Raw genomic sequence first — 12,641 nt, 5'->3', positions numbered from 1 at the left:
GGGAGAGTGTGATGCAATAAATCATTTGCTAAGTGCAATGTCAAACCTGAGTATTCAGTTTGCTGTCACACTTGTAAAGGTCCAAAACAGCCCATAAATTAGCTATTTTCCAACTTTGCAAACTACATAGGTTACAGTATTCCTCTGATAGGCAGCTCCTATGTAGACTTTTATCATCTTATATTTTGCTGCCATCTACTGACCAAAGTGAGATGTTGCAGTAATTATACAATTTACAACATAGCAGAGTAATACATTTAAGTCCCTTGCCCCACATACTTACAGAAGCTCTGTTTTTCTCTTCTACAGTTAATTTTCTTGCATGGTATAGAAAATGCATATTTAGTGAACCCACAATGGACCTTTAGTCTCAGGAGTCAGAAACTGCAGGTGTCTAGAAAAACAAGGATAACAAGGATGCCTCCATGACAGAGCTAATTAGGTCATTAACATTTGTGGTAATAGGTTGTTTTTTTGTGGAAAGAAAAACTACTGTATATATTTTATAGATATTTTAACAGCATTATATAGCTAGACCATATGTTCTTTTCAAGCAGTTTTTGATCATACATTTTTTAATACAAAGTATCGCTACAAATACAAAAAATCTCAGTCCTTCCTTAGGCCACTGTAATGTGTGTTAGATGCAGTGCAGACAGAAGCGTGTAACTTGGATATTTTGGGTAATTTTTCCTTTCTTCTGCTTTCTGTAAATTCTTTCTCTAGTGAAGTGGGTGTGATGAGAAGGCTGGTCCGTTCCTGTAGCATACCAACATGCCAATAGGCCAGACATAAGCCCATTTAGAGATGATTTGGAGCCGTCACATACCACTGACGTCTCAACACCCTTCTGTGCCTCATTGCTGACGTGTCTATTCTGAGGACTACAACCTGGGGACTAGTCCAAACCTCCTCATTGGTGACTAATGGGAGGATTCCTCATGCTCCACGCCTACTTTAGTCAGTGCCAAACTTATCGCAGTCCAAAGTCCCATTGTTTCAAGTATGCCCGACCTAACATGAGCCCATTAGTTGCTGCTAGGGGCAACTGTTGATTCGTAATAGGTTAAGATTAGAGATGAGCAAATCAATTTCTAAGGACAATTCATCTAATCAAGCAGGGTTTTGCACCTGCAACAGGGTGTCCTGGAAGCTGAACACGCTTCACTTGAATGACAGGGTTGAACGTCTCAGCCGGCCCTGACAATCTCTTACCTGCACCAATCATCTTAGTAGTGGTGCAAGTGCAGAGGCTCTGCTTCCGCCACTGCACATGTATGGCACACAAGCAGATGCTGCTTCAGTAGCGGAAGCAGAACCTCTCAGTAGTGGTGCAGGTGCAAGATTGTCAGGCTGGCTGGGATGTCCAAACCTGTCAATCAAACAGCAGCTAGAGCATCCTCAGCTATGAATAGACCCTGTTGCAGGTGAACAATCTGGGTGGATGAGGCAAATTGAATCTTAGCTTGGTTTAGTGCATACATATGGTGCTAACATTAAAGGGGTATTTCCATCTCATAAAAATGGGGGCATAATCGCTAGTATATATGCCCCCATTGTCTGATAGGTGCATATCCCACCTCTGGGACCCACACCTACATCAAGAACGGACCCCGAAGGTCGTGGAGGGCGTACTGCGCATGCGCAGTTGCCCTCCATTAATTTCTATGGGGCCACTGAATATAGCCAGCTCGGCTATTTCCGCTGACCCCATAGAAATCAATGGGAGCGGTGGCTGTGCAAGCGTGGTGCGCTCCCATTCACTACCATGGGGAGAGAGCTTTGTGGAAGCCAGACCCTGGAAATCCTGGGTCCCCCAGCCACCACCTTCCCCGCTCTATTCTCAGTGTAGTGCAAGTCCCAGAGATGGGACCCACATCTATAAGACAATGGAGCATATCCTAGAGATTTGCCCAAATTGTCTGAGATGGGAATACTCCTTTAAGCCTAGTACATAGATACAGTAACAACTCAGAGGGGTGCAGATACAGTATCAGAATTGAGCTCCGAGCAAAATTACAGTAACTAGATCATCCATAGAGCATACATGCCGGAACAATTTATGTTTGCTACATGGATACAGTAACAGAACCTAAACTTACTGCATTGAATGGAAGCTGGGTTCCAATAAGCTAACACAGCCACTACACAGTGAATGGAGCTTTCTGCCTCTGCCTGTGTCCACTGTCCAGTTAGTGAAGGGTTTTTCCAGGCTCCTGATATGGCCTATCCTCAGGACAACCCATTAAAGGGATCGGCAGAATAAATTAGAGACAGGTGAGTTGATTTCAGTGGTCTGCCATTTATAAGTTAAAAGTAAGTGGTTGCTGAGAAACAACATCACAATCATTGCAGACTGGGCCTGGAAAAGAGTCACGGCCACCTGAGAAGAGTCCTGGTCATTCATGAATTCCTGCTCTCCTGCCCACCTGCTGATGACTGACAGTCTTCTACCTAGTTTTCTCCCTTTCTCTCTAGGAGAGAACTGCCAATCATCAGCAGATGGGCGAGAGAGCAGGAGATTATGAATAACTATGACTCTTCTCAGGTAGATTTGACTCTTTTCAAGGCCTGGGCTGCAATGATTATGATGCCGGTTCTTGGCAACCACTTACGTTTAGCCCATGAGGGACACACCGCTGACATCAGCATTTCTGTCACTACTTTATACTGCCCTCAATGAAGTTGATGACAGGTTCCCTTTAATATCCAACTGGTGAGGATCCAACACCCTGCACCCCCATGATCAGATGTTTCCTGCAGCTGCCAGAACTAGCACTTTGAATGGAGCTGGAATCACAGCTCTGTTCAAGTTGTTGTGGCCACAGTGGGTTACTGCAGCTCAGGTCCCATACACTTGATATTTCCATCACCACTGTGGCTCTATCATGCTCCTTCAATGCTGGCCCGTCTGGAAACATTCACTGGCCACTGGCTCATCTAGAAACATTTATGAGCCACTTGCCCATGTGGCATTTAAGAAAAATGCCAAATGGTCAGTCCAACCCCGCTTATCCTCTCACACAATCGACTACAAGATTTCTCACATGCCTCTCCCCATACTCTGGAACTCACTACCCCAGCATATCAGGCTCTCCCCAACATCCAAACATTCAAAAGAATCCTGAAAACCCACCTCTTCAGGAAAGCCTACCACCTGCAGTAACCATGCTGCCACCACACAACCAGATGAGCAGCCTTTACCCTCACCTACTGTACCAGTCTGTTAATAGTTTCTTGTATTTTTATATTATGTATGTGTAACCCCCTCTTGCGGTATAGCACCATGGAATTGATAGTGCTTATAAATTATTATTAATAATAACCCTGTTGTAATTCAGATTCCTTGATGAATGGTGTAAACAGTGCCTTATTCAGAGTACAGTAAATTCACTTCATCTCATGCCAAATATATTAGTTAAGCATTGTATGAAATTCTAGTTATCAGAAATAGGCTGTAGGGAATCTCTCCGTGTAGACTTACACAGCAATAGTTTAAATGTCCTTAAGGAACAAGTACAGCTGAATTAACCTCATCTCTAGAGGCCATCTTTTATTATCTCTTTGAGGAATACGGCTAATTGTATAGTAAACACGCAGCATTATTTTTATACCATATTCCTCATGACACTTGAGCATTTGGGAAATAGAAAAAGTATATAAATTTAATGAAGAATGCGCTAGTGCTAGCTAAAGCACACTCCGATTAGAGACTTGGAGGTAAAACAATATTTTAATTGACTAAAGCAAATAAAAATTTACATGCACTGCCATTTTAGGTTTATATTTGCAATTTTAGAGACAATAATAATAATTATAAAATAGCAAATTAGTAATCAAGCCACAATATCATTTTTGGAAAAGGAATATAACAATATAATGATATGGATTTGACTTCATACACTTGTTGTATTTGATAAAGTAGTCTGGTAGTTCTGTAATTCTAGGTCCTGCCTCACAGAGAGCAGAGTTTTAGGATAGTTTATTAAGCATAAGAGATTTGCAAAAATAGTAAAGAACTTAAGAGTGGAAAATAGAAATAAGTATAGGATATGCATATGGAGGCCCCCCAGCTATGGAGAATTGTTCAGAAAGCCTGGCTCTTTTAGGGGATGTCTCACTTCAGCAAATGGCATTTATCATGTAGAGAAAGTTAATACAAGGCATTTACTAATGTACTGTGTACTATATTGCTTCCTTTGCTGGCTAGATTCATTTTTACATCGCATTATACACTTCTTATATCAAGGTTACGACCACCCTACAATCCATCCAAAAAGCGCCGACCTCTCTGGTGGCTGGGACCGTGGGAGTGTGCATACGGTAGGTCAGTGCTTTTCCCTAAAGTGTGCAAGCACGGCCACCGATGATGGATTGCGTGTTCGTAAATCCTGGATATGAGCAGTGAATAATAATGCAATGGAAACATGAATCAAGCCAGCAAAGGAGGCAATATGGGCAATCACAATACATTAGTAAGTGCCTTGTATTAACTTTATCTACATGATAAATGCCATTTGCTGAAGTGAGACGCCCCTTTAAACGATTTTTCTGTCCACCTGCCATTTGGGCATTCTCTTTACAATTTGCACAATAACATCAGGAGTATTATATTGTCTATTGCACTGCCTTTGTTTCCGACCTTCCCAGCTGCCTTATCTGAATCAGCCCTCATCTTTTTGCCTTCTTTTAATGGCAATACAAAGGTCTTACCACAAACTCCACCCTAGCACATCTAGAAACAATAATCCTTCTTTAAGTAAGCTAAAGTTGAACTCACAAACGGCATAGAATATAATATTATATTATTATATATAAATATAATATTGGCAATTATTAGAAAAGCTCTATGCACGCCTCAACATTGAAATTGCAAGACCAAAAACGACAAGCCCTAAGGTTATGAAAATGGAGGAAGAAACTGAAAATGAAAATTATCAAATTTTAAAGCACCTAGCTCCAATCTGGCACTGTGGGAAGGGCCCAAGTGCATTCATGGTAGCAGAAGGTTCCTCAGACAACCATTTAATACTTCATTGATAGCATGCCAAGGCGTGTGAATGCATTTGTATTTCTGCATGTGACGCTCATACTCGATACGGAATAAATCAAGATGTTTTAAATATTTTATTTCCATATTTTTATCACTTTCAAATCATTCTTGATCGTTATTTCTACAATTCCACAACTTTTCCTTCTTGGTGTTGCCATTTCCATGTTGAGAAGTATATGCCGTATTTTTCGCCCCATAAGACGCACTTTTTCCCCCCATGGGGCGAATGCTGCCATTTTACATCGCAGTCTGCGATGTATCAGCTGGAGGGGGGAAGGAGGAGGGGCCGGTGTCATGAATAAAGTAGGCAGCGCAGGCACGTGACATCAGCGAGTTCCGGCCGGCCGTCCTGCTCTGCCTGCTACAGGACATTTAGTAAGTAGTACAAATGGGGCTGGGGATCGGGACGTCAATTAAGGTTATTATTATAAAAGGTTTAAGCAATAAAGCAGTGAGTGAGCAGCGGGGCCGGAGTACAGTGACCGCACCGGCCCCACCGCATTTGCATGACACCGGTCCCTCCTCCCTCCCACAGGTTTAGCTATGGTATATTAGGCCATCTGTGGATGCCACTATTATGGGGTGGGGGATATGTGGATGGCACTCTTATGGGGTGGGGGATCTGTGAGTGACACATATATAGTAGTGCCATCCACAGATCCACCCCCCATAACAGTGCCATCCACAGATCCCCCTCCATAACAGTGCCATCCACAGATCACCCCCCATAACAGTGCCATTCACAGATCCCCCCATAACAGTGCCATTCACAGATCCCCCCATAACAGTGCCATCCACAGATCCCCCATAATAGTGTCATGCACAGACCACCATTAGTTCAAAACCCACCAAAAGCACACCTTTTGGTTCAATTTTTTTTTCTTATTTTCCTCCTCCTGCGTCTTATAGGGCGAAAAATACGGTGATTATTTTCCTTATCATATTACACAAAGACATATCGTAAGTGTAATGAATGTTAAACGAGAAATTAGATTGACTATTAACCCTTTCAAGACACAGCCTATTTTTTTTCCAAAAGCCATAACTTTTTTTACTTTTCCATTCACATAGCCATACGAATGCTTATTTTTGTAGGACGAGTTGTGTTTTTTAATGGCACCAATTCATTTATCATACTTTGTACTGGAAAACAGAAAAAAAAAATCTTTTTGGGGTGAAATTGGGAACAAAATGCAATTAATCAAACTGCTTTGTCTAATATAAGACAAAGATAACCCAAGTAAATAAAAAATGCTGTTTTCAATTTCATTCATTGAAGGAAAAATGCTGTTCAGCAATACTTGGCACTATGTCAAAAAGTAACTACCCCCTTAACTACTAAAATCAACCTGTTAAGCAAATACAAACAATTGGGTTTGATTTCACGAGCCACACACGCACTTATGATTACTGCTAGACCTGTTGCATCAAAACATCTCTTTTTTTTTTTTTTTAAATATGTTTTATTAATTTATAATGCAAAAATTCATATCCATATTACAATTATAATATTATAAAATCCTTCAGTCCGTAAATTTGTGATTTGCAACATGATTAAGAATAATTTCATGCAAGTATCCATACTTATGGAGACAAAAAAAGTAAAAATGGAGATCTCGCTTGCTGGGGGAAAGGCGGGATACGTCCGTCATTCACAGCCTAATAGGCAAAACAAACACACAGAGCATCCCGCTTGACATATTGTTATCTATAGAGGGGAAAAAAGGTCAGGGGTCCTCAGCCCGGGCGACAGCCAGGGAGCGAGCGCGCGCCCCGCGCTCTCTCCCCCGATCATAGGCGGGAAATTGACAGGATTGACCATCATGTAACCATTCATCCAGTGCTCACATTAACCGTACGTAGCGGGCCTACTGCGATCTTTGATCGCAAGCATTTCATAAAACAAATTTGGGGGTCCAGCAGTCTTCCATCGCAGTAGAGAAGGAACTTCTTGCATATTTTGCTGCCTCATCCCCATGTTAAATTAAGAGTTTAATGCCCGACTTAACCGTAGCTCACATATGTCCACACCAGTGTCTCGCATATAAAGGGACTCAACTCGAGTATCACTCGGTGATCACCGGCATTTAGGGAAGATGTAAACATGAGCATTACCTAAAACCGGCTCTGTCCCGCTAAGAGAACACCTCTTGGTACCCATACAACCTGTGTCATATCACTGCCTGCAGTCGAGCCACATGTCTGTCAGAGAGAGCCGCGTCCTAGGGCACACCCATTCGCCGGGCTGCCCAATATCCCGGGCCCCGGATCCCCACCCATAACCGGCACGGTGTAATGGTTCAATTAAACATTTTGGTTCGTTTTTAAAAAAAATTTAACCATTGTTTAATGCCGGAAGGTCCTGCCATCCCCCAGCATTCCTAGAGATACTCCAGTTCCCAAGTGCAACTTCACCTCCTTTACTATTTATAATTCATATAGAAAAGACTGGACCAATAGGATCATTCCCAACCCACCCCGCCCAGCCCCCCCCCCCCCCCACCTTGCAGGAAGGAAAAAAAAAAAAAAAAGGAAGAAGAAAAAAATAAATAAGAGAAAATAAAATAACCCAGATTAATTATTTAAGCTTGTCCCAGTCTGCCCACAGTTTGCCCCACTTTAGATAGGATCCTCTTTGTTTATACAAAATCCTCTCATAACTTTTCACTTTCTCAACCAAGCTTAACCAATGGTTGCAGTCTGGAGCATCAAAACATCTCTTAAAAAGAACCTGTCTGGCAATGTGAAGTAGGCTCGAAGGTCTCCAAAAGCAGCACATGATGCCTTGTTATTTAAAAAAATTTAATACAGATGCAAAATAATGTCAATGAAATCTACTGGTCTGTAAAGAGTTACAAAACCATTGTTAAGGCTCTGGGACTCCAGTGAACCATACTGAGAGCTATTATGCACAAACAGAGAAAACTTGGAGCAGTAGTGAACCTTCCCAGGAATGCTAGGCTACCACAATTTCACCAAAAGCCCATTGACAACTCCAGGAGGTCACAAAAGAACCCAGATGAACATCTAAAGAACTGCATGCCTCACTTGTGTCAGTTAACCCTTAGAGGACTTTGCAATTTTCCGTATATTTCCTGCCTTCCTACTGCCATAACATTTATATTTTTCCCTTCACATAGCCTTATGAGGGCTTATTTTTTTGCAGGATAAGTTGTACTTTCTAATGGCACTATTTAATATTGCATATGATGCAGTGGGGAGCTGGAAAAAATTCCAAATGGGGTGGAATTGGAAAAAATAAAAATAAAAATTGGTATGGGATTTTTTGTACGGCGTTCCCTATGTGGTAAAATGGACCTGTTACCTTCATTCTCCAGGTCATACAGATTACAATGATACCACATTTTCTTGCGTTTTAATACTGAAAAAAATGAAAACCTTGAAAAAAAATTTTTTTTTAATTTTCATCGCAATAGTCTGACCCCTATAACTTTTTGTAGTTATGTCTATGGAGCTGTATGAGAGCTCATTTTTTGCAGGCCAATCTGTACTTTTCAGTGACACCATTTTAAAATGTTTGCACGTTTTTGATCACTTTTTACCAAAAGATTTAGGGTAAGTGAAGTGACAAAAAAATGTGAATTGGCCCTTTAAAAAAAAAAAAATTGTCATTTGCCGTGTGGGATAAATATTGTTATATTCTAATGGTACGGGTGTTTTCGCATGCGGTAATGCCAATGATGTGTATTTTTTTTATTGGTTATGTATTTTTATTTTGGGGAAATGAGGGTGATTGAAAGTCACCCTGACTATAATTGGCAACCATTACCCATTATGTTCTGTGATGGCTAAATAGCCATTATAGAACACTCCATTTACAATATACCAATACAGTGCTGCCACCTGCTGGCCTGTATGGTATATACTAGTAATAGCTAACAAAGCCTGCTTAAGGCTTTAGGCAATTATGATACCATAACAGGTTCCCCCATCTTAACCGGGAAATGCTGTTACGGGTGCGGGAGCACGCGGCTCCTGCTTCTGGGCCGCTAACATGCTGTGGTCACATTGGAGTATGGCATCTTAGGTGTTAAATGTATGCGAGCAACGGTAGAACGGATTCTATACATCCGCCGTGGGTCTCTGCTGTTTGAAACAGCAGAAACCTGGCAGCTATAGCGCCCGCTGCACGCACGAGGGGAACCATTTTTAAAAAACCGACTTCCGAAGTGCAAGTAGGCTGGAGGTCGCCAAGGTGTTAAAGCAGTTGTCCGGGATTTTAATGTTGATGACTTAGTCTCAGGATGGGCCATTAATATCACACTGGCAGGGATCTCTCTGCTAATCAAGCTTGTCTCAAATTTTCCAGAAAACATCAACATGACCATCAAGACCTTTGGGTCATAGGTGGAACATTTTAGAAGACATGAGTCTTAGCATAAAGCTAACTCCGCATCCCACCATAAGAACATAACACCATCACCGTCAAACATGTTGATGGTAGTGTTATGGGCTGGGACTCCTTTGCTTCTGTGATACCTCTACGACTTGTCATGCTTGATGGAACCATGACTTCTGCTCTCTATCAAAAAATCCTGAAGGAGAATGTCCACTGTTCAGTTCGTGACCTAAAGCTGAAGCACAGTTGGATTATGTGGCAAGGCAATGAATTGAAGCACCCAAGCAAGTCCACCTCTAAATGGCTCCATAGAAACAAAATTTAGGTTTTAGAGTGGTAGAGGCAATGTCCTGATATGAATTCCATTAAGACCCTCCAGTGTAGCCAAATTAAAACAATTCTGAAAAAACATTTTGTGTTTACTTGTGTTGTCTTTATTTTATATTAAAATGTGTTGGATGAATGGTAACATTTAACTGCTAGAAATCAGCAAGAATAGAATAAATTGTGTGGGGAGAAAATACTTTTTCACAGCAGTGTACATATAACACATGTATTTCATATTAGAACAGGACAAAACAGGGCTAAAATGTAATGTTAACATCTCAGCATGCATAGTAGATTCATTTGCTAACCAGATATTTTTAAGGTAAAGGCCATACAAAAATGAATGACCAAAAAATAGATGTGATACAGTAACAACATAAACAGTATTGAAGGGCTAATGAAATATGTTTTTTCACTTTTATCTGCAGATAAATTATATCCTATAATAAGATTTCCTGCCAACCTCAGTATTTAATGATGGACTTCACTGCGGTAAGAACTTACATAATCTCAATAATCAGACATCCATAGTATGACTCGTAGGTGTCACTGTACCTGAATGCACTTTTAGGACATATACCATATGATTTAGGTACACTGCAATCTGCTGTTTTATTTTTCCAGTCACAGACACAATATTAGAAATATTCAAAAAGTTTTTGTTTTACTACAATTTTTAAGGTTGAACTTGAAGGTAATAAAATGAATGCAAATGTAGAGTCATTCTAAGTTCCATGGGCTTGATAAAAAGTCATGTTGATGGGCTTGATAAAAAGTCATGTCTACTAAAGACCACCTCTTCGAAAAGACCTTTATCTTGATCAGATTTTATGTGGAGGAATCCCAGTTCCATTATATACTATGGACTGTAACTATCTTCTTTGAGAGGACCACCCTTATAGCAGTCCATTTTTCAATGCAATTTTTGGTGGCTATCTCAAATAGGTTTTATGTATAGTTACTAAGACAAAATCTCAATAATTATTTGTATTGAAAAAAAGTTTTAAAAAAAGGGCTTCATAGGAAGGACCGTTTTTCTCCTTGGCTGGCCCTCCATATATGATTGGCAGTGGTCCACCAGGGCTGAAAGTCAGCACTGAAATTACACAGCTCTATCTAATGTGTGGAGGATGGAGCTGGTTACTGTGATCCGTGGTGGTCCCAGCAGTAGGACCCCAACTAATCTAATAGTTATTCCCTATTCTGTGGATAGGGGGATACTTTTCTGTAACCGGAATACCCCTTTAATGCATTTCACGCGTGGACTGTACACTTTGTTAGGTCCCACACATTCTATTTTGAACCAAAACGTGACTTGGTATATGACCGAATTTCAGCTTTCCATCTTCACGTAGTCCAGTTTACAAATTTAGGAAGGTGTTAACACATATTACATAACACTTATAAAGTCTATGTTTTTGTGTCATTTTACAGTCCGACCCATTTGCAGGATGTGCATTGGAGAACAGAAGTGGGGTAGAAGAGTTCCTGCTCCTTGGATTGACTAATGAAAGGGACATAGGCATCACACTTTTTATATTCTTTCTGATGATCTATATGTTAACTCTTTTGGGAAACATAACCTTAATTTCTATCACTAGAATTGACACCAATCTAAGAACGCCCATGTATTTGTTCCTAGCAAACTTCTCTTTCCTTGAGATAGGATACACGACGGTCACTGTACCCAGAATGCTCGCTGATCTGTTATCTGGAAATAAGTCTATATCCTTTAAGAGCTGCCTCACTCAGATGTATTTCTTTTTTCTTTTCGGCACTACAGAATTCTTTATTTTGGCTCTAATGGGATTTGACCGGTACATGGCCATCTGCCATCCACTTCATTATACCAACATCATGAACAAACGATTATGCTACAAGCTGATTTTTGGATCTTGGATAAGTGGATGCATGACCCCAACTGTACCCACAATTGTACTATCTCAAAAACCATTTTGTGGCTCAAAAATTATCAATCATTTCTTCTGTGATGTTGGACCTATGGTAAAGCTCTCATCTCCTGACACACTCTTCTTAGATATTTTTGTCTTTATGATCTCTGCTGTTATAGTCCTTGGTTCTTTACTGCTCGTTACTTTCTCCTATATCTTCATCATAGTGGCTATTTTACGAATATCTTCATCTTCTGGACGACACAAAACCTTCTCAACGTGTGCTTCACATTTTTCAGTTGTGACAATTTTCTTTGGCACTGTGATTTTTATGTACATCCGACCATCTTCTGGAGAGAATTTTGAGATGGACAAAGCTATATCTGTTTTTTACTCTGTTGTTACACCGGCCATGAATCCTCTCATTTACAGCCTAAGAAATAATGATGTAAAAAAGTCACTGGCAAAATCTTTTCAAAGAATCAGAAACTCACCGAGCGATAGAATCAGAAACTCACCGAGCGATATGGGAATGGTATATTCCATCAAGTTCAAGCATCATTCTAGACTGCATTAAACCCTTATACTTCATAATAAAAAAAGAAAAAGTGAATTTGGCCTCCTCTCAAACCAAGACAGGTCCATAACAGTCCATAGACAACTGCACTCCATATAGGAATGCAATAAATTGTGTGTGCAAACAAATTAGGAGGACCTTTCACTAGTTTAAAAACTAAAAACTAACTATATCTGTGGGCAGAGCGGCGCCTAGGGGTCCCCCTGCACTTACTAGTATGTCTGGGCGCCTCTCCGTTCATCCGGTATAGGCTCCGGTGTCTGCAGCTCCCTCTGTTGTACTGGGCGGAGTTTTTGTATTAGGGTTGTCTCTTGCTGCAGTGCTGGCCAATCGTAGCGCACACCTCATAGCCTGGGAGTCCCAGGGCGAACGGCGCCCAGACATACTAGTAAGTGCAGGGGGACCCCTGGGTGCCGCTCTGCCCACTGATAT

At 40.9% G+C, this 12,641-nt stretch overlaps 1 protein-coding gene across 1 annotated transcript; it reads left to right on the top strand.

Moving 5' to 3' along the window:
- The first annotated feature begins 10,217 nt into the window (after positions 1-10,217).
- LOC122942173 (olfactory receptor 6C4-like) lies at positions 10,218-12,209 on the top strand. Its single transcript, XM_044299674.1, has 2 exons — positions 10,218-10,232; positions 11,175-12,209. Exons 1-2 carry the CDS (start codon positions 10,218-10,220, stop codon positions 12,207-12,209), a joined length of 1,050 nt encoding a protein of 349 aa, XP_044155609.1.
- The last annotated feature ends 432 nt before the right edge of the window (positions 12,210-12,641 follow it).

Source organism: Bufo gargarizans, chromosome 6 (assembly GCF_014858855.1).
Source record: "Bufo gargarizans isolate SCDJY-AF-19 chromosome 6, ASM1485885v1, whole genome shotgun sequence".
Taxonomy (NCBI): domain Eukaryota; kingdom Metazoa; phylum Chordata; class Amphibia; order Anura; family Bufonidae; genus Bufo; species Bufo gargarizans.
This window is presented reverse-complemented; position numbering and strand designations above follow the sequence as displayed.